General features: G+C 50.7%; 2 protein-coding genes across 6 annotated transcripts; both read right to left on the bottom strand.

Annotated features, from left to right (window-relative positions):
- Nucleotides 1-176: 176 nt before the first annotated feature.
- LOC144150115 (uncharacterized) lies at nt 177-19,114 on the bottom strand. 5 transcript variants are annotated; one of them, XM_077681934.1, is made up of 11 exons: nt 18,854-19,114; nt 17,312-17,363; nt 16,021-16,138; nt 11,795-11,843; nt 8,806-8,919; nt 7,027-7,164; nt 6,729-6,827; nt 2,377-2,431; nt 1,698-1,825; nt 1,413-1,497; nt 177-472 (listed from the first exon to the last, which is right to left on the bottom strand). In XM_077681934.1, exons 3-7 carry the CDS (start codon nt 16,107-16,109, stop codon nt 6,780-6,782), a joined length of 438 nt encoding a protein of 145 aa, XP_077538060.1. In that variant the 5' UTR covers nt 16,110-16,138; nt 17,312-17,363; nt 18,854-19,114; the 3' UTR covers nt 177-472; nt 1,413-1,497; nt 1,698-1,825; nt 2,377-2,431; nt 6,729-6,779. The 5 variants fall into 5 exon arrangements, with proteins under 5 accessions (XP_077538060.1, XP_077538065.1, XP_077538064.1 ...); XM_077681939.1 differs by lacking the exons at nt 8,806-8,919; nt 17,312-17,363; nt 18,854-19,114 and adding exons at nt 7,331-7,444; nt 8,202-8,270; nt 8,476-8,639 and having other exon boundaries at nt 16,021-16,111; XM_077681938.1 differs by lacking the exons at nt 16,021-16,138; nt 17,312-17,363; nt 18,854-19,114 and adding exons at nt 7,331-7,444; nt 8,202-8,270; nt 8,476-8,639 and having other exon boundaries at nt 11,795-11,820.
- Nucleotides 13,172-16,014, bottom strand: LOC144150114 (uncharacterized). The gene has a single exon (XM_077681933.1). It carries the CDS (start codon nt 15,096-15,098, stop codon nt 13,731-13,733), a length of 1,368 nt encoding a protein of 455 aa, XP_077538059.1. The 5' UTR covers nt 15,099-16,014; the 3' UTR covers nt 13,172-13,730.
- Nucleotides 19,115-21,819: the final 2,705 nt, after the last annotated feature.

Genomic DNA, 21,819 nt, shown 5'->3' with positions numbered 1-21,819 from the left:
TTACGTATTGATTTTGTGCATTGTATTTGCGCAATGTCTTGTTTTTGTTAAACAATGACAAGCATGAACATTGACACAAGTTAGATGTTAGGACTTGCCTGTGGGTATACGACTATTGTTTCACTTTGGCCGGGTGGCTGAATCGAGTCAGACAGATCCAGACCAAAATTTCTGCGTTGCAGTACCTCAAGAAAGACTATAGTCTTTATTAACTGAGGCAGCAGAAAGGATTGCACACAAAGCTCTGTATTTTATAAATGTATATTTCCAAGACCCTTGTCTTTCTGATGCTAGCAGATGAGCACAGAACGAAGAGAGCAAGAACAGAAAGGGCGGTTAAAAGAGGCAGAGAATACAGCTACAGGGGCTCCTCTTCCCAGCCTTGACTGGCCTAGCGCCTTGAAGACGTGTCACTAATGGTGTCTTCAGATGGCTTCTTAGCAGCTTGGATTGGACGGGGTGAAGAACAGGCCTGCAACAGGGTCACAACACAATCTATGTTCAAGGTGTCCCCTTCGCATACGCAGGAAGCACGCTGCCGGACATCACAATGGATATTTGTAACCACCACAGAAGCTCAGTTTATGATGTAGCTCATCACTGTGGCAGGCGGCACTGTAGAAGTTCGTACTAACACATACTAGGGGGGCATACTGCTGCTCAAGAGCTGTGCCGTAACAGTTGAGTTCCATTCTCACTTGGCCTGCTTTCGAAACGTGGCTTCTTGAAGCTCCCCATAACAAAAAAAAAAGGACAACGTTCTTGCTTTTGTTTATCTTACATGAAGGCTTCAGAGTATCCCTCTACGAGCCACACCCGTAAGATGAAGAAAACAACACTAACAGGATGTCTACCAAGTTGACATTATCAAATTCTGAGTTTTCCAGGTCTTCCCCCGAGTCTTCGCGCAATATGCGCAGCTGCCTCACCCCTGCACAAGGGGAGCGTACAGGGAGTTGGAAGAATGGGGAGGGGGGAGGGGGTTACTGGAAGCTGTATGAGGAGAGTTCTCACTGGAACCACTGACTTCAGACGACACCATCAGCAATGGCTCCGGTGGGCTATCCACTTTTGACTTGCTGCCACTCCAGCATTACCGTGAATTCCGCTCCCTCTATAAAGTACAGCTAATTTTCCCTGATAGGAGTACAAATTCCTCGAGCTTTTCCAGACTATTCGAAATCACTGAGAATTCCCGGTTTTCCAGGTTGGTAGACACCCTGCACTAAACAGACTTGTCTCAACGACAACAATACAGCTTTCGCAGCCACAGGCAAGTTTCGAGCTTGCTCAGGAGCCATGCCAAGAACGCATCTCCACGATGCACGACAGCACGCAAATTTCCCTCTAGCATGTATTAGCACGAAACTCCGTAACCAGCATTTGGACGGCGAGGGAGAAGCTGGACACACCTGCCAAGCTTGGATCATCGGGGCCTCTGGATGGGTGGGCTCAGTGGGTGACCGCCTAGTCCTGCTGGTAGATCCGCTGGCACGTCTGCGACAGGGCCACAACAGCACACATTCAGGCTGGGCTGTCTTCCTTCGCAAGAGGAAGCTAACACACGCTGCTGAAGTCAGAATATGGGTGGATGGACATTTGTGTAATCACCAGAGAAGCTCATCGTTGGTGAAGTCAGCTCATCATATGTGGTGGGAAGCACTCTAAAGGAGTGAGGAGGAGGCAGATAAACCTACTTGTAAGGCTCAGAGCCTCAGGTGGATAAGCACCCGGTGCTCGGTGGGTGGCCTTGGAGAACTGGTGGCACAGAAGACGAGGCGCAGGGTAGGAGATGGTCTGGTAGACGAACCGCCGACAGAGTCACCTGCAACAGATGACGGCGGTCGTTACACCAGTTGCTCCAAAACACAAAAAAAGGCACACTCAACTTAGCACAGTGCTTGGTCAGCTGTGAGTAATAGTCATGAGCGTTCGGGAGATTGCTTGAAGAGGCCAAGCGTTTGCACGAGTTACTGATACTACAACGAAAATGCCTGGCATCTCAGGCAGCAAAGCAGGGAGCGCTGCGCCACAATATTGCTGCCAGCCAGAGTCCCTAATGTCAAAATTGCAAGTGGAAGCCGCACAAGTTAGGCTGCCACTGTCTGGACAAAACTGCGGTGCCGATTCTTTGAAACACCAGGCAGAGTGCCCGCTACCAAACAAACAGGGCTGCACGCAATCTCGCCCTTTTGAGTGGGAATGAAGGAGCAATTTAAGCGAGCTTCAAATGCACTGTTTTAGAGAGCCACGGTTCAAACAATCTGCAGTGTTCCCAAAAAAGAAAGCATCCCCAGCAAGCTTCGGGAAAATCTCCGGTCAAGCCTGACATGCCAGCACCCCTCTACATAGCAGACACAAGATCAGTCAGCTTACCGGTCACTCAGCACTCTCCTCCGCCATTGTGTTGCCGGCCAGTGTGGCAGTCGTCCTGCAAGAAGATACGAAGGTTCAGAACGAGAGGCACACGCACAGGACAGTGATCAGCGCCAATTCTCCGCCACTCAGACATCCAAGGAAGAAAAAAACGCCATCAGAGGCATTCAGGGCAAGTATGTGTGTCATCATGAGTGGCTTCTACCATGTTGGCCCAACGCAGGGGACACAAAAGGCACTCCCAAAAAGCACCCCACGGTTGATTGAAGGCGTTACAAAAAAACTACAATACATCAGCTATACTCCGTTCCATACATAGCATGCAACACAGTGGAAGCTAAGGGAAACAAGCTTTAAAACTGCGTCACTCTGCCTCACGTAGCTCAGAGAGCACACTATGCACACACGAAGGAATAGAACTTCTCCAAAGGATTACGGCTCAAAACGCAGCCCCGAATAAAATTTGTTTCGGAAACAACTTTTTTAAAACAACCAGGCGCACTCGTATCCTGACTTGGCTTACTTGCGGCACCATCTCTGAATTTCCTTGCAACAGATACTGAAAGCAGAAGGTTGCCAAATGCTATTGCAGGGGTGGAACAGGGTACATGGGTTTGAGAGCAGTCCTTTTGTAGCAGTCTCTCCGCAGCCAGAAACTATTTGGAGCAAATGTAACACCATTTCACCACATTACGGTGCCTCCCTTACCTCCCTACCGGCCACTGTGCAAGTCCCCTGCCAATTACGCTTCATCTGTCTACTATATCAGACGTTCTGCCATGCAGTAGAACCTACTCTGAACCATAATGCTGTTCCTGTACTATATCTGGAGGTTTACAAAATGCGGAGTCATCTAGTGTTTGTGCCAACTCACGGCGGCATTCTACAAAACAAGGTGTTTGCTTGCAGTTTTTCCTGTCGAACAGTGGTTTTCAACGCGCGCAACGCTGAACATAGCTTTGTCTTGGCCTGCCACAGGGTTGCGAGAGCCAAACTTACGCCATGAACTACGCAACTCGAGCGTGTTAGAAGACATGATCAATGTTGGACCAAAAGACAAACCACCCAAGACCCTGTTTGTTCAATACATGCAACTGTAGAAAGTTGCAGGCAGCAAAGCCAGGATCGCCAGAAATGGGTGGCTAAACTGATGTTCACCTCCAAAAAAGTACATTTTTCATGCAAATATTATTCTACCTGTTTGCAATGAGACACAAGCACATTTCACTTTGGTCATTTTCCATAGGCCTCCTGCGCTGGAGTTTTGGCGACAGGCAGCGCCCCTAGCGGCCAACGCCTCTGGGTAGTACAAAAGCAGACGACCCTCGCCGCCCTCCATGTGTTTTCAATTACAAGCCAGAGTGAAAGTTGGTTGTGGCGCTTTGTGGCGAGTTTAAATGACTGCATATTGTATGAAATAGCCCTTAAAGTAGTTGCAGAAGCTAAACAAAATAATATCCGCTAAAAGAAGCCGATTTGTCGGCTTTTTTTTAGCAAGCTTTCGCGATGATCGCGGCGTGGGACAGTATCGCCAGGTCGGGTGGTTTAACTGTTTGACGACAGTTAGTTTTTTCTTATTGCGTGCGGTCGACAAAGGAAAGTTCACGAGTAGCATAAACACGGAACGCTGCTCATCCTATATCCTGAAGTAACTGCAAAATGTTGCTTCAGCGGGAGCATGCAAGCGAACGCAAGAATTGCGCAGCCGACTCAGCTGACACTGCTGGCCTGGCACCGCCTTTGAAACGAGTGGAAATTTTGTTTCGTATTTTCGCAAACTAAATGATTCTTGCGTAACGTTTTACGCCGCACGATTCACGAACGGGAGGGTACATGTATACTAGCGAGTAGGTGGGGCAATAGCGCCAAATAAACAAATTAAGCGCTACTAAAGGACGCAAAACATGCACCAAATCACACGCCCGCTGCCTGCAGAGATGTGTACTTCTATAACACCACATAACACAGCATAACATAACACAGCCGCATACACGGCGCGGGGCCCCGAATATTTACATACGATCACCACTGACTGTGTTGGTCAAATGGAGTTAGACAGCGAGGCAAGAACAGAGAATTGGCGTCCTCCAGTTGAATTGCACCCCCATCTTCACACTTCGCCAGATTATTGTCAAATATTAGAAATTCGCTGAATGTTTTCTCTTTGCATTCAAAGCCCCCCTCCTCCCCTCCCCCCCCTCTTTCCGATTTGCCGTCCAGCCCTCCGCCGCGTCGGCTGCATGGAACTCGGCCGTTGCTGACCCTCATTCTAGGCTATTAAGTGCGAACTGGGAATGTATACTGCAGGAGCGTAATTAAGTAAAGCGAGAGCAAACAAGGAAAGCGAGCGGCCTCTTAGTTCACCCGACCACTTTGTTTTACGGCCACTAATTTCGGAATCACAAAACAGATTTCACGCTTCTGACGGTCGCGGCAATTTGTCACTGAGACACGCAACAAAACGGCAAGCTAACGCTGCACCGTGTATTCGTAACGGCGACGCAAACGAGCACTGTTTAATGAAAGTGCACGCATAGTGTGCAGGTACGCAAAAGAGCGGCGCACCGCAGCAGGCGAGCCTGCGGTCTGCCGGACTCGCTGGCTTTTTAAAGAGCGATCATCACCAATTGCGTCACTCTTCTTGGCTGTTTTTGAGAAGTCTCTGTCACCTAGAGTATAAGTTTAAATTAGAAATTTCACTTAAAATTTCACTTCGTACGACCATCGATCGGTGAACCTGCGAGTAGCAGACGCCGTCACGGTCCCGGCACTTTCGTCGGCGCTACACGTGTTAAGCGCTGCAAAGCTTTTTCCCCTAATGCTAAGTTGATCGCTGAAATAGATCGGACGCGTCGGGGATGAACTGGTGACCACGTCGCAAAATAATCGGGAGCGTCGAGCTCATTTTGCTTCTGTCAACACGGGATCCTATGGGACCCGCGCAGCTTTGTACTACCCGGAAGTACTGCCCGGAAGCCGCTTGCGCAGCGCCCCCTGGGCAGCGCAGGAGGCCTATTGATTGCGGCGCAGCGGCCAACACCGGCAAACAAAACCGTGCAAATGCAACGCAAATCAATGCAAAGACAAGGCGTGTAGTGCGTGCGGCCTTACAGCTAAGCCAAAGCCAACTTCCATAGCTGCCCATAGTCTTGATGAAATCAAAATCGTAAACGCCTTGATGAAACTGGCTTCTCCCAACCACATCAGCTGGGCTGCTGCCGGCTATGTCACGCAAAAGGAAAGCTTGTTCCTTCAAGGAGAAACTGGACATTCTAACAGCAAACCAAACATGAAGCACAGTGACTTGACGAAGCAGTTGAGCCTGCCGTTGACGTTGTGCACCATAGCTGGGCAACACGATGCGATATTGCGAAACGTGCAGCGCTTTGGTGTGAACGTCGCACGGGCCAAAAGAGAAAAGTTGAAGACGTCCTCCCGACGTGGTTCGAGGAAATAATTGCGGCTGGAGTGAACATCGACGGTAAAGAGGACTGCGGTGGAAGCGAACAAGCACAGTCAGCAAGCAAAACCCTGCAAGCCCCTGACTTGTGGTGGTGTGAGGAGACGAGTGCCAAGTTTTACGCGCTCCAGAAAGGACTGTTCAGCAACGTAGAGCTCAAGAAAAAGCAGGAAAATATTAGATGTTTTCACACAAGAAAAGAAATTAAAAACCTCTTTTGAGCGCTCAATTTGCAGTTTGTGTCGGTTCGTACGAATACTTTTCAAAGTCCCACGAGATCTGCATCATCGAGATTCCACTGTAAAGCTTCAAACTCGTCGCAAAGAATATCCTTTTTATGCATTGTTAGCAGCATGTTTCTAGATTTCTCGCTGCATTCGAGTTCTCAGAAACAAGTTTCCTCAGAGTTTTGGAAGTTATGCACAGCACTATTCAATTCAAAGCTGAACGGAGTATTGCGTTATTCACTTCGATATTCAAAAGTTTGAACTACATGCCCACTTCCCAGAAAATGATTTCCAGAGCTTCAGTCCTGTCAAAGTAAATCTTGTGAGGCGAATACATGCCCACTTCCCAGAAAATGATTTCCAGAGCTTCAGTCCTGTCAAAGTAAATCTTGAGGCGAATGACAGCATGCGGTCCATGCTGAAGTTACAATGTGTTCTTACTGTACCGCCCTTACAATTAGCGACCTCGAGTGCAGCAGCCTAAGAAGGACATCAAACCTGCTGGCTGTCACAGGGTAAAGAATGTGCAGGCAGTGGCAAGAGCACTGACACTCTTTGAAATGCTTTGAAACTTCCCACTCATGCCACAGATGTCGCTACTATACAGCCCAATGCTTAGGGCACCCCTGACCACCGATTACTGCAGGATCAGGTAAGTCACTCACCTCTGTGTGGCGGTGCCCTCCGATCATCACGAAGCCTCATCACCGCTGCTGTCACTGGTCACCCAACTGTCTCCAAATAGAATCTCGGGGGACTTGTGGCTGCAACAGGGACACACAGCACACATTCAGGCTCGGGCATTCTTGCTTCGCAAGAGGGAGCGAGTGCACACTGCCTAGCCATCAGGATATCGGTGAATGGACATTGGGTAATCACCGGAGGAACCTCATAGTTGGTGAAGTCAGCTCATCACTTGGTGTGCTGGTGGCAGTAACAGTGCTATAGGGAAGCTAGACACACCTGCTGAGATTGGAGCACGGTGGGCTTCTGGACAAGAGCTGGGTGTACTTGATGGGTGCAAAGAATGGTCCACCCTCCACCAGTGGCCACCGCGGGCGGTGCCCTGGGAGAGAGGGTGGGCCAAGACTGGGTCACCCACTGCAACAGAGGACGGCGCTTGTTACTGGGTGGCCCCAACAGAAGCAAGCATGGCACTCAGCACAATGACCGGTCAGCTGGGAAATGATCGTCATGGACTCAGGGGATTGGCTAGTGTCATCACACTTTACCCAAGGGCGCTAGTCAAGCGGGGAACATCAATCACCTGCTGGGTGTGCTTGCAAGAAGCACCGACGCCTACGGTAGGGCCGACCCACTTGAAGACCGGCCGTGGCGAAACACCACGTGAGCTGGTGCATCTCTTCCCGCCCGCACCATCCTGCATGGAGGGAATGAGACACGCTCTACTGCAAACAGCAGCACCAATAAGGTTGGGTCATAAAATGGCTGGACAAGCCCCCTTCTTGAGATGGGCCACTCAGACATCCAAGGAAGAAGAAAATGCATCAATGTCATTCACAGGTTGCCAGATGTCATCATGCGTGGCTTGGCTTTCAACCCGTTCAAAGAAGGCAGAGTGACCATCAAACTAACACATGGCCGCTCATAGTGCAGGCTAAAAAAAAAAAAAAAAAACTTTTTGGGCCACTTAACACTGTGTCTTTGTTCTCAAGTACAGTGTCATGCTCCACAGCACTATGCTTTTGGTAAATGTGTGAACAGTAAACACTGGATTTTTCTACTAGTGAGGTGCTTGCTTGAGGCTTTCACACTGGCGTGTCACTGAGGCAGTCACTCAGCTTTGCTCCCAAACCTTCAAATACAAAAACAAAATGCCACAAACTGCCTCAGTTAAAGGGATTCACACTGGCCCTTAAAGTAAGCCTTTTTGATACCCGAGTTACTGCGGTCAAAGCTGGCAGATGTTCCTGCCACTGAGCTGATCACAAATGCGAAACAAAACCTTGCACAGAGTGAACAGTTTGAAATGTAAAAAAATTTTTGCAGAAGATATACATCAAGTTTTCAGAGGAAAGCTCGGTGATTCGGCCACACTAGTCACCATCGTGCCACACAGTGCTTTGGGCACACACTCGTTCACCAACAAGCGTACAAGCTCCTGGCCAGCAACTCACTTGAGCTCGTGCGGGGGGTGCCCTGCCACCAAGCTGTGTCCAGCAGATGGCATCTCGGGGGGCTTGTGGCTGCAACAGGGACACACAGCACGCATTCAGGCTCGGGCATTCTTGCTTCGCAAGAGGGAGCGAGTGCACGCTGCCTAGCCATCAGGATATCGGTGAATGGACATTGGGTAATCACCGGAGGAACCTCATAGTTGGTGAAGTCAGTCATCACTTGGCACTGGTGGTGGTGAGAAGCACTATAAAGGAGTGAAAATGCCAGACGCACCTCATGCGACTGCAGCATGGTGGAGCTCAGCGGGTGCCCCTGTTAGGTCCACCATCCACCAGTAGCCACTGTGGGTGATGTCCTGGACGAACAGGTGAGCCACAACACAGGGCCACAGAGCAGAAGAGGGTCCGGTAAGGGGGAGCCACAGACTGGGTCACCCACTGCAACAGAGGACGGCGCTTGTTACTGGGTGGTCCCAACAGAAGCAAGCATGGCACTCGGCACAATGACCGGTCAGCTGGGAAATGATCGTCATGGACTCAGGGGATTGGCTAGTGTCATCACACTTTTACCCAAGGGCGCTAGTCAAGAGAGAACGCCAATCACCTGCTGGGTGTGCTTGTAAGAAGCACCGACGCCTACGGTAGGGCCCGCCCACTTGAAGACCGGCCGTGGCCAAACACCACGTGAGCCGGTGCATCTCTTCCCGCCCGCACCATCCTGCAGGGAGGGAAAGAGACACGCTCTACTGCAAACAGCAGCACCAATAAGGTTGGGCCACAAAACGACTGGACAAGCCCACCTATCCGGGTCTGCCACTCAGCGACCCGAGAAGAGAACGCATCACTCTTATTCATACAATTACAGGAGTCGTCATGCGTGGCTTGGCTTCTAACCCACTTAAAAGGACCCTGCAACACTCTTCGTGCAGTGCAAGTAAACCTGCGCGACGTTTAGATTACACTGCCAGAAACACCCGAGCCAAATATTACACGTGCATGTGAAGCGGTAAGCACGCAAACCCCCGTGAAAGACTCGGAAAAACCAACCGCGCTCTCTTCAATTCTCCTCATTATGCACCCCTGGCATGGCCTCTGCGACGTCAATCGGGCCATGGCTGTCCTGGCTGTCCTAATGGCTGTCGCTGGTCAACTTCACGACTAAATTCTGGCATTTCCTGTGACGATCCGCCGTCGTCGACGCTGTGTATCAACCCCTTCTATGTCTGAACCTGTCCGCATGCTTTTGGTGTTCCTTTTTGTTTTGAGTGCGCGCAGAGTTTGGGTGACGAACTAAATAGCCCCCTTTCAACGAGCCCACTCGACAACAAACGTTTATTGCTTCAAAAATGCCCTGCCAGCCTGAACGCTTGCTTGCGAGCAGGCCGCCATGCCTGCTTTTTGTGGCACCAGACCCGTCCACGTTGCGGGGAAAAGGACAAAACTCCCCAGCCTGTGACATATCGAAGACCGCCGAACAGAACCCCCTCCCCCCAGGACAGAGCGTACAGCTTTCGTCGCGTTGTCCGCGGTTGAGTTGAAAGGGAACATTTACGCGCGATTTTTCATTGCGCGTAGTTTAGTTTCGGTGACAGTGATCCGATTTTCACAATTCTTTCGGGAGGAGATTGCTGGGACAATAGACTTTACCACAAAATACATTCTGAGTAGTCGATGGTAAGTGTTGCAGGGTCCCTTTAATGCAGCCACAGCAATGTATATACAGTCGAACCCATATATAACGAACTCGGATAGAGCGAATGATGCTCTATAGCGAACACTGAATGCTTTTGTGCCATTATGTACGATAAACATTTTTTTGTAACAAACTAAACAGGGGAAATAAACTCTGAGCCTGCGTGATCTGTCACGAAACCGCCAATGTTACGCCTGGATTAGTGTGACCCTTACTGACCCTAATGTCGAAAGCTTTTCGTCAAACGTTTGCCGACGACCCGTTTTCAGTCCGCAAGCTTGCCTTCGAGGTTTGGACATGTTCCCGCTGTTCGCCTGTAGAGATGTTTCATTGTGGACATGTAACTGAATAGTTCCTCGCATACAAGGACAGAAGGAACAACACAGCAGCCTTCAGCATGCAAAAAACTTTCCTCAAATATGGATTTTTCATAGCGGCTTTTGCTTCTAGGTCAGTGGAGGCAAATATAACCAATTTGCAAGCGCAAATTACTGCTACTACAACAATGCCATTATTACTACAACGATGCCGATATTGTTTCGAATTTTGAAACAAAACCAGTGTCATTAATATGGGGACGAAGCAAACTCTTCGTTTGTTTCAAACGAATGAACCAAACTTGCATTTTGTCTTCCAGCAGCAGCATTGGAAGGGTAATGTACGGCCAACAAAACCATGTTCGCAATACCGAAGAAGCGTTGCAGCAGAGACAAAGCATTATTCATGCACAAGGCCAGTGCCAAAAACTTCGCCAACTGAAACTGTCCACCAGGGGCCTTCATTCTGCATAGAATTACAATAGCCATTCCGCAATGCTCACTTGTCAAATTTTCATTCTCGCATGCACAAATTTATCCAGGTTTCCTCTTCCAGCACTGAAACTGGCTGTAATAACATATACAGGCCAGGGCATGCATTACAATGGAATAGGTCAACTCCAAATTCGAAGACAATGGACCTTTTTCCAGCAGCGCTCTGCGCATGCGCTACTCTCGCTCCCAGCGACCAATCCACCATTATTGGGGGGCAAAATGTAAACAAAACGGCGCCATATTGGATTAGCCAGTTGGAAACGCCGAGCCAGCTAAATGTCGCTCCATTTTCTGAGCCCTGAAAGCGGCCGACAAGTAGGAGCTACAGCTGCTATTGAAAAATTTCTCTGCCACCAAAACCACGCTTGACGCCTGGGACTGCTTCCTCAACTGCACGCAAAAAAAAGGGGGGGCGTTTTCTATAATCCCCACAAGTGTGGTGCAGGTGGCCGCCGCAAGAGGGCTACGGTATTGGAAAAAGGTCCATTCATCTCCATTTCCCAAGTAGCATCAAACGGGGAGCTTTATACGTTGCTCCCATAATATAGTGCTCGCAACAAACGCACTCCATCCCTTTTAGCGTCATAGGGAGCCAAGACCTTGTCATCAGACAGCCAAAGGAACGGTTGATAGGAAACAGCATCACAGGCAATCATTCCTTGTATTCAGGAGTCATCATAGACGAAGTCTCGCACTCCCCTGCCACGCATCCAAAAGCTCTTTACGAGAGCCAGCATGAACAGTGGGTATTGATACAGTTAAAAATCTCAAATCCCAGGTGTTAAGCAAGCAGCCAACCCCACATTGCAGCGTTTTTGACACCCAGAATGTGGCATGTCAAGGTTGTAAGTGCGGGTCAAATTACCAGGCTTGCATCGGGCAGACATTGAGAGCAATGCATGCCCAACACTGCGAGCAAACTTGCACTTCAGTGCAAATGAAAGTGCAAATTTAGCAAGCTCAAAATTTAAACGCCACACCTATTTGTAACGTTCCCCTACAAGTCTCCTAAAAACCGGCATCAGGGTAACTTTTTGCTACATCAAACCCAAAACTACCGGCCTACACAAGAGGAACCGACAACTTACCGGCCACTGAACACGCTCCTCCATGGCAGCGCTCAGTGTGGCAGTTGTCCTGCAAGGAGACAAGACATGGACGTAAGAATGGGAAAACCGGCTGCCAATGAACGCCCCAACGGTGGCCAGCGCCAATTCTCCGCCACTCTCAGACATCCAAGGAAGAATAAAAAACCATCACTGGCATTCAGGGCAAGTATGCGTGTCATCATGTGTGGCGTGGCTTCTACCCATTCATCATCACCATTACTATCACCTTCTGAATGCCCTGCAGGGCATGCAGCTGTCCTAACACTGCCACGTGTACTGCTCGAACCTACTCTTTAAATGTTCTTCACATCATCGACAACACTATTTCATACGAAGAGTGTTGTTCCAAGCAACGGCTGTTCCGACGGCCTCTATGGATGTTTTTTTTCACAAGGCAGTTATACTCCATTGTGTAGTCACTGTACTGTTAAGATGACAGTCAATGAATGCGTTGGGTTTTACAGTGCCATCTTGTCGGGGTGCCTCTTCTCATCCTGTCAGCTCAAATGGCCTGAAGAATTGTACAACATCCAAACCAGGACCGGTTTGACAAAAGAAAAATACAAATTGTGGGGGGGCTTGACTTGCTGAAGCTACTACCTCTGGGCTATGGGGTGTGCCACAGTGGATGGCTCCGGATTAATTTTGACAGCCTGGTGATCTTTTAACGTGCGCTGAAATCTCGACACGGGCATTTTCGCTTTTCACCTCCATTAGTGATGGATTGCGGGGTTTTTACGAGCAGACGCTACACAGGTGGTGAGGCACGCCATAGTGGAGGGCTCCGGATTAATTTTGTCCAGCTGGGGATCTTTAACGTGCGTTGAAACCTCATACACAGGGGCGTTTTTGCCTCAGAAAATAGCCGCCGCGGTCGCGATCGAACAAGCGCCCTTGGGCTCAGCAGAACGCCACCTTTGCCACTGAGCCACCGCGGCAGTAAGAGTTTAAATGCTTAGTGCTAGGGCTGAGATGATGTAGTGTATTAGTCAAAGCTCTGCTGATTGGGGTACCTGTTTTGGTTGCGTGGAAACTTCCCAAGCTCACTGTTTTCCACTCAGATTTGTTGAATTACCTCTATTCGAAGTGAATTGAGTTGCTTTAAGATGGCAGTGCTTAGTGGGTTCTGCTGTGGAGACCAAGAGTTCATTTTTGTCTCAAGTTGGAGAAGAGCTGTTGGCACATTCAGCCCAAAAAATCCCTCTTCTTTCTTTCTTTCGAGGTTTTGAGGGGTGGGGGGAGGAGAGGAGAAAGGAACCCGAAACTGTCTGGCTTTGCATGCCGACACCTCATCAGGTCCGAGGAGAAAGGGGAGGGGGATGAAAGATTTGAAGGAACTGTGGGGGGAGTGGGGGGGGGGGGGGGGGGGAGCGCCGTGTAAATAGAGGTGCCTATGAGGCAGGAGAAGAAACAGCGGCGTCAGTAGTTAAAGGGGGTGGGGGGGGTTGGCCCATGAGAGCACCTCAGCCTCATGCGGCGCGGCACAGCTGACCTCACGTCAGCGCAGTAGAATTGCGTGGGTGACAGCACAGTTGGTTTGTGAGCGAGCAGGCGCAGGAGTCTTGCGAGCGAGAAGGGGGCGGCTGGCGAGTTGCCCAGAGCTGTTGTTGTAGTGACGAGTGGCTGTGGGCAGGCTCGTAGTTAGCACAGCACAGCACAAGCACCAAAGAAAAAAGGGTGGGGTAAATGAAGGTAAAAGAATAAAAATAGGTGCGGGGGGGGGCATCCGCTGCAGTTCAGTGGCCGCGGTAGCTGATTGTTCGTAGCACGCGCGTCGCGGCAGAGACGGTGGCGTAACTATTTTCAGCGCCCGCGGGGCGTAAGGAGGAAAGAAAAAGAGGTCAGGAAGGAGACAGCGGGGGTTATCCGCTGCAGCTCGGGGTCCCGTGGGAGGAGGGAGGGGGGGGGAAGCGCACTACAGGCGAGAGGCCAGGCCGGTCTCCTCAAGAAACGCGAGGAGGTGTCGGTATGCGCCGGCGAGGAGGGAGCGGGGGCAGCGGGGGAAGAGCAGCTCGATCTTCGTGCTGCACGGAATTCCCATGCGCTTGTAGGCCGCGCGGAGCCGGGCGCGCTCGTTGTTATATGCTGCGCACACGACGATGCAGTGACCGATCGAGTCGAAGGCACCGCAGTGTGAGCAGGCCGGTGAGTCGCGCTTCTTATAGAGATGCAGCCGAGAGTTTGTTACGGCGCATCCCGTGCGCAGCCTGCTCAGGAGTGAGCTCTCTTGTCTGGTTAGTTTGCTGGTGGGCACCCGTGGTGGCGGATCACCAGAAGCGACTCGTGGGTCCGGATGTTCTCCGCGTAGACTGTCTGTGATAACGTTGCGGGCCTCGTCGATGCAGCAGACGTCGGTGGTGATCGGAGTGTCGGCTGAGTGCGCTGCCTTGGCGAGGGTGTCTGCGGCTTCATTCCCTTCGATGCCAACGTGCGAGGGCAGCCACTGCAGGCGCACCGCGCTGCCCTGGGAGGCGACGGCGCAGAGTTTTACGTGCAGCAACGCCACCGACGCAGTATGCCCGTGTGGGCGCTGTAGTCGTTGAAGCGCGGCCTTGTTATCACAGTAGATCGTGATGGTGGTGTAATTGGGTTGCTGCTCTAGGGCCATATCTGCCGCTAGGTGTAGCCCTGCCAGTTCGGCCGTGGTGGAGCAAGCAGGGAAGGGCAGGCGGCATTGTCTGTGCTCGTTCAGTTGTGGGGCGACGCACGCTGCTGCGGCGCTTTTCGGGGGCCCTGGGGTCACCGACCCGTTGGTGAATAGGGCGAGCGCTCGATTGCTGCCGGTTGCCTCATCGTGCATGTGCTCTGCTGCAGCGAAGCGGAGTGCCTGTGGCAGTTCCCGTCGTTTTCCTCTCACTCCCGGGAGGGTGCATTTAATCTCCACAGCTGGGTGCGATGGGGGGGGAGGGGGTCGAAGGGAGGCAGCAGCTGGTCGAGGCCTGTGACCTCTGTATAGACCGCGGCCAGCCTGCCTGCTGTCTAGTGTGGCCGAGCTTGGAGGCGTTTGAGTAGCGCCGCTCCGTCGGGTGCGCGCGCGAGCCTGTCGATGAAATACAGTCCCGCTTTCCGTGTACGTAGCTGCGCGGGCCAGGCGTTGCCCTCCGTCAAGGTCTCCGCAATGGGTGAGCTTCGCGGGAGGCCGAGGCAGAGGCGAATTGCGGCTGTGTGGTCGCGCTTGACCTTGGCCCAGTTTGTTTTGCTGGGGGTGATCAATGCGAGGGCGTACAGGATGTGTGATACGCCAGCAGCATCGTACACGCGCAGCGCCCACTCTTGGGAGCATCCCCTGCCTCTGGCAGCCAGGCAGCGTATGGCCCGCTGTACCGCGATTAACTGGCCTCGCAGCATTTTGACCAGGGGCAGCCACGAGACCCGGTGTTGGATCTTGATGCCGAGGTATTTGGCCTCTTTCTGCCAGGGGAGGGGAGTGCTGTCAATGTGGAGAGGGGGGGTTCGTCGAGCGTTTTCGGCGGTGGGGTGGTAAACCAGTGCGGCTGTCTTGTCGTGTGAAACTTCCAATCCCAGGTGTTTTAGATGGTCGACAGTGGTGGAGAGGGCTAGTTGCGTGGTGTCGCGGGCGCGTAGGTGGTGTTGTTTACTTGCTGTGCACCATATTGCCACGTCGTCAGCGTAAATGATCATGTAGGTAGGGGTGTCGGCGACGTTGGGGAGAACCTCTGGGAGCGTGGCGAGGGCAAGGTTAAACAGGTAGGGGGAAAGTACACTGCCCTGGGGGACTCCTGTGGTGACTGGCCGGGCCAAGCTAGTACATCCGGGCAGCCGTACGCGCAGCTGTCGGCCACGGAGGAACGCCTCCAGATACGCGCGCATGTTGCCTGTTATTTTGCTGCGGGTGATTGCGGCGTGGATGGTATTGTGGGGGAGGCAATCGAACGCTTTCCGGATGTCGAGGAGCACGACGAAAATAACTGTTTTTGTTGCCTTGGCATGTTCCAGTGCTGAGACCAGGTCTGCGATGGAATCCATGGCACTGTGCTGGCGGCGGAAGCCCTCTTTATGACATCCCACGCTCGGGCGTTCGAGATGGGAGTTTTACAAGGACAAGTGTGGCTGATTTTATCACACGCAGCCGGGTAAATTGATAGGTTGCAGTTTTCTGTTCTCGCATGCCACAATTACGAGCCATTTTTTTGTTCAGAACGACATTGGGCCACGTGTTCGACATGATGACAATTCAAACATACCGTGCGTTTGTGTATGCAGGGGTTGACCTTGATGATGACCGCACAACACTAGACTGCTGTTCAGGAGATGAGTAACCAGAAATAGCCATCAGGAAGAGGCAATTTGGCAGTCAACCATCTGCAAGACAAAAGCAACATACTGCTTGAAAATTTCCTGTCATTTTCCTGAAAGCGCACACTTCTGCGATTTTTTCTCTTCAGCACTGAAACTGGCTGCAGATCAAAAACACGAAGCAGGCATCCATTACAATGGATGCAAACAAACTCAAAATTCGTAAGTGGTTCTCAGCCAACTTCCTAACAGTGCCACTCGCATGCTGATGTGTGCCTTTATCGAACTGCAAAATGACTTCCACATCCCACCGGTGGTGCAGGGAGCCAAGACCTTGTCGTCAGACAGCCAAAGGAACGGTTGATAGGAAAAGCATCATGGGCAATCATTCCTTGTATTCAGGAGTCATCATAGACAGTCTCGCACTCCCTGCCACATGTTAACCGGAGCTGAAGTGAAGCCAAACAAACTAGACTTGCCTTGTCACGCGATTGTGCAATGTTCATGGAACACCAAGAAAAACGCACACTGCCAATGAAATGGGACTGCAATCTAACTGCTCTTTTTGATTGGAGTGAAATGGCGATTCAAGCGAGCTTAAAATGTAGCCTTCAAGAAGCCACGAGGACAAAATACAAGCTGGGTTCATTAAAAGACTGCTTTACCACACTGATACCATCTTTTCGCAAACTTTAAAGCAGTAACCGAAACATTAAGGAATATAGATAAAGCGGTGGCGGCTGCCCAACCATTCCTCTACGTCGCAGAATCTTGTTTTTGTGAATGGCAGTCGCCGACCTACGCCACCAGCAAGCAGGTAGTAGTGGGGTCTATATTTTTGTTTGATTGAATTACCTGAACGAAAACGCGGAGTTAGAACACAGGTAACTATGCGTAGCGCTGGTCCAAACGTCACCCCTACCCCTTTTACGCCACAGTGGAATATTGCTCGAGTTTTTGTTTCAATTAAGAAAACTCGTTTCGTGGTTGGCATGGAACTGCGTTACTATAGTCTAGTTCTCTTGAATTGAACGAAGCTGTGATTTGCCTTTATGGCCCTTTTAAGAGTCGCAGTTGAAGCCATTCGTAGTGTTTGCCCTGAAACTTTCTAGGGGGCTTTCGGGCCACCTCCTCGCAGTTAAAGCCATTCGTAGTGTTTGCCCTGAAACTTTCTAGGGGGCTTTCGGGCCACCTCCCACTGTGTCAGAACCACCAGCAGCCCTCCATTGGCCAACTTACCGGTCACCCAACACTCCTCGCCATTGTGCTGTCACTGGGTGTGGAAGTCGTCCTGCAACAAGAAGACAAAAGAGGTGTTGAAAGAGTGCACACGAATGCACGAGGAACGATCGGCACCAATTAGTACCAGCCACTCAGACATCCAAGGAAGAAAATAGGCCATCACAGGCATTCAAGAATAGAAACGCTGTCATCACATGTGGCATGGCTTCTCTACCCAGTAATCATCACCACCACCAATGGGTGAATTCACTGTGCAGGCAAGCAAACACAGAATCATGTTTTCAAGTCAGTGCAGACTGAACACTTCCTGTTACACCTAGCACCATTTCTCAGCTTTCAACACTGCCAATATATTCTAGATCAACTACTAAACACACTTGCTTTAGCAAAGCACCGTCACGATTTTTTTATTCATGAAATTTTCATATTGATAAATGCTACCTTAGAACAGTTCTGCCCATTCTTTTGAAAAATGGGCATCATTTCTAGATCGCACTGGAAGTGACCGACTTGCATTGACTTTGAAACGGAATGTCACCAATGACATTCCTTGTTTGTACTCATTGTGGCAAGCCAGACTCTGGTCCTTTGCCCAACCTACACTAACTACTCCACGCCGATCATCCATCCATCCATTCATTGAATATCCTTCGTAGCATGTGGGCTGCCCAAATCTAGCTCTCAGAATGTTTGTCACACAAGCAACGGCAGCATGCAAAGCATGCGAAGCCTGTGCAATCCACCACTATACCCGCTGGGCAATCAACTCCAGAACGCAATAAAATTTGAATAAGTGCCGCCAAACAACGGCAGAAAGCGCTGTCTTCTTGTCATTCCCCACTTGTCTTTGTGTGCTCTTCTATTCATGTGTTCGACATTACAGCGCATATTTTTATAGATCCCTAGATGGCCAAATTTAATCCGGAGCCCTCCACTACGGAGGGCCTCATCGCCTATGTTGCGTCGGCGTGTTAACTTTCATTACCGTACAGTCCTCCGTGGCCCCACAAAAATTCCAAACTCATCACCACCGCGCCTAGGCTTAGAAACTGCACGCGGATGTTTTTTTTATCGCTGCTCGACTATTTTCGCAAAAGAACGTCGACATTGACATGGCAGGCCTGCACACCATTTCGAAATACGCGCGCTCAATTGGATTTGACTGCATACGCTGATCTGATTCGAGAAATGCCGCGATTTTGCGCGCCCTAGACGGTGCACTCAGAGCGACGCGAGGGCTACGAGGGCTAGCGTGATCTTTAATACCGGAAACAAGGGCGTTTCTGGTTTTGACTTTCATTTTAAAAAAACAGCCGCCGCAGTGGCGTCAATAAAACTGGATCGGGGAATCCGAGCGGGATGATGGCCGGTACGATAACAATGGCCGAACATTGCACGTGGCTTGTAGACTTACCGCGTGCGAGCAGGACGAACTTAAGTTCCGTTGAACTAACTGAACCTTGATAACCGAGAAAGAACTGCGCATCAAGTTAAGTGCTAAATGCAGCAGCAGGTCAACGATGGCGTATGATAGCTTACCAGTCAATTTCAACATGTGGCTACTTGGTCGTTGCACGTGCTAGGAGTTGAAGATTCCGGATGAATTTGTCGCGCCCGAGCCCCGGGAAACGCGTTCATACTCCGCTATTCCATCTTGCAGAAGCACCTATTTCCAATCATCCATATTTGTCGTTCCCGTGTACCATGCAGACAATTCTCCATCCGCAAGCTACCCGACCGCTGTTACGAGCGTGTACCATGGCCGGCGCCCAAAGAGGAAAGAATTTCTTCCGCGCATTCCCTCCCACACGTCACGCATCGTCACGAGCAGATGATGGCGATGTTTGTGTCATTAACAAATTAAAGGACTTTACCCAAAATAATTTTAACTTTAACTTATAAAAAATAAAGTAAATTTGAAGTGCAAAGTATTTGAAATAAAAATGATAAGGCAAGTTTGAACGACTGAAAAGGGTTTCAGAGCGCGGTAAGTTCGAACATCGTGACCGCGCAGTTGCACCCAACGTTTATAGATACTTTTCTATAAACGTTGGTTGCACCCACAGTGAAACGCTCAAAAAAAAAAGAAAGAAAACTGGCTAGGCTTGCACTAGTGGTGCAAGCAGTGCAAGGCTGGAGAAACAGTGGAGCTGGGGTTTGACCTAGCTCCTTCCGGTTTTGCAAAGTTTTGCTAGACTTTGCAGCCTTTGCTAGTTTTGTTGCCCGGTGCGCTCGACCCCTCGGTGTGGGCCTTTGGCCTTTCCAGCACACCCCAGTCCTCTTGGGTTGAAATAAAGTTTTACGGTGTTTTACGGTTTTACAGGGGGCGCTGCGCAAGCGGCTTCCGGGCAGTACTTCCGGGTAGTACAAAGCTGCGCGGGTCCCATAGGATCCCGTGTTGACAGAAGCAAAATGAGCTCGACGCTCCCGATTATTTTGCGACGTGGTCACCAGATCATCCCCGACGCGTCCGATCTATTTCAGCGATCAACTTGGCATTAGGGGAAAAAGCTTTGCAGCGCTAAACATGTTTACAGCGCCGACGAAACTGCCGGGACCGGGACGGCGTCTGCTACTCGCAGGTTCACCGATCGATGGTCGTACGAAGTGAAATTGTAAGTAAAATTTCTAGTTTAAACTAATACTCTAGGTGACAAAGACTTCTCAAAAACAGCCGATCAAAAAAGAAGAGTGACGCAATCGGCGATGATCGCGCTTTAAAAAGCCAGCGAGTCCGGCGGACCGCAGGCTCGCCTGCTGCGGTGCGCCGCTCTTTTGCGTATACCTACACACTATGCGTGCCCTTTTGCTCGTTTGCGTTTGCGTCGCCGTTACGAATACATGGTGCAGCGTTAGCTTGCCGTTTTGTTGCGTGTCTCAGTGACAAAATGCCGCGACCGTCAGAAGCGTGAAATCTGTTTTGCGATTCCGAAATTAGTGGCCGTAAAACAAAGTGGTCGGGCGAACTAAGAGGCCGTTCGCTTTCCTTGTTTGCGCTCACTTTACTTACTTACGCTCTTGCAGCGTACATTCCCGGTTCGCACTTAATATTTTAGAATGAGGGTCAGCAACGGCCGAGGTTCCATGCAGCCGACACGGCGCAGGGCAACTCGGGGGGGGGGGGGGGGGGGGGAGGAGGAGGGGGCTTTGAATGCAAAGAGAAAAATTCAGCGAATTTCTAATAATATTTTACAATAATCTGGCGAAGTGTGAGGATGTTGGGGGGCGGGGGGCAACTCAACTGGAGGACGCCAATTCTCTGTTCTTGTCTCGCTGTCGAACTCCATTTGAAGTCAAAACTGGCGTGTCGGCGTTCAGATTCGACGACCCCCGCACTAGAAAACCAACACAGTCAGTGATGATCGTATATAAATATTCGGGGCCCCGCGCCGTGTATGCGGCTGTGTTATATGTGATGTTATAAGAAGTACACATCTCTGCAGGCAGCGGGTGTGTGATTTGGTGCGTGTTTTGCGTCCTTTAATAGCGCTTAATTTGTTTATTTAATTGGTGCTATTGCCCCACCTACTCGCTAGTATACATGTACCCTGCCGTTCGTAAATCGTGCGGCGTAAAACTTTACGCAAGAATCATTTAGTTGGCAAAAATACGAAACAAAATTTCCACTGGTTTCAAAGGTGGTGCCAGGCGAGCAGTGTCAGCTGAGTCGGCTGCGCAATTCTTGCGTTCGCTTGCATGCTCCCGATGAAGCAACCTTTTGCAGTTACCTCAGGATGTAAGATGAGCAGCGTTCCGTGTTTATGCTACTCTGGAACTTTCCTTTGTCGACCGCACGCAAGAAGAAAAAACCAACTGTCGTCAAACAGTTAAACCACCCGAACTGCCGATACTGTCCCACGCCGCGACCACCGCGACAGCTGGCTCAAAAGAAAGCCGACAAATCGGCTTCTTTTAGCGGATATTATTTTGTTTAGCCTCTGCAGCTACTTTAAGGGCTATTTCATAGCAGTATATATGCAGTCATTTAAACACGCCACAAAGCACCACAACCAACTTTCACTCTGGCTTGTAATTGAAAACACATGGAGGGCTGCGAGGGTCGTCTGCTTTTGTACTACCCAGAGGCGTCGGCCGCTAGGGGCGCTGCATGTCGCCAAAACTCCAGCGCAGGAGGCCTATGTGTTGAGGGGTGAGGCGAACTTAATAGCATCCTCGATTAACCGCACCGGTGCACACCGGGGCACACCGGTGCGCCTTTTCATCCTCGATAAACCGCACCGGTGTGCACCGTCCGTCCTCGATAAACCGGGGTGCACCGTCGCGGGGCAATTTTTGGTTGCACCGCCGCGCACCGAGAGAGTCGACGGTGCGCCGGCGTGCAGTCCCGAGATGTAATCAGACCCCGAGGGGGCTTTGTGGCCAAGAATGCGGATCCGATGCTTCTTCGGAAAGCAATTATCGCAGCGGCGAAAGTTGGAGCGGAGGAGGCGGCTGCCGACAAAATAGCCGTCAACGTGGCTCAGAACGTGCTGGTCGTCAGTACC

Source organism: Haemaphysalis longicornis, unplaced genomic scaffold (assembly GCF_048455015.1).
Source record: "Haemaphysalis longicornis isolate Haplotype H1 unplaced genomic scaffold, Haemaphysalis longicornis Haplotype H1 scaffold_8, whole genome shotgun sequence".
Lineage (NCBI taxonomy): Eukaryota > Metazoa > Arthropoda > Arachnida > Ixodida > Ixodidae > Haemaphysalis > Haemaphysalis longicornis.
This window is presented reverse-complemented; position numbering and strand designations above follow the sequence as displayed.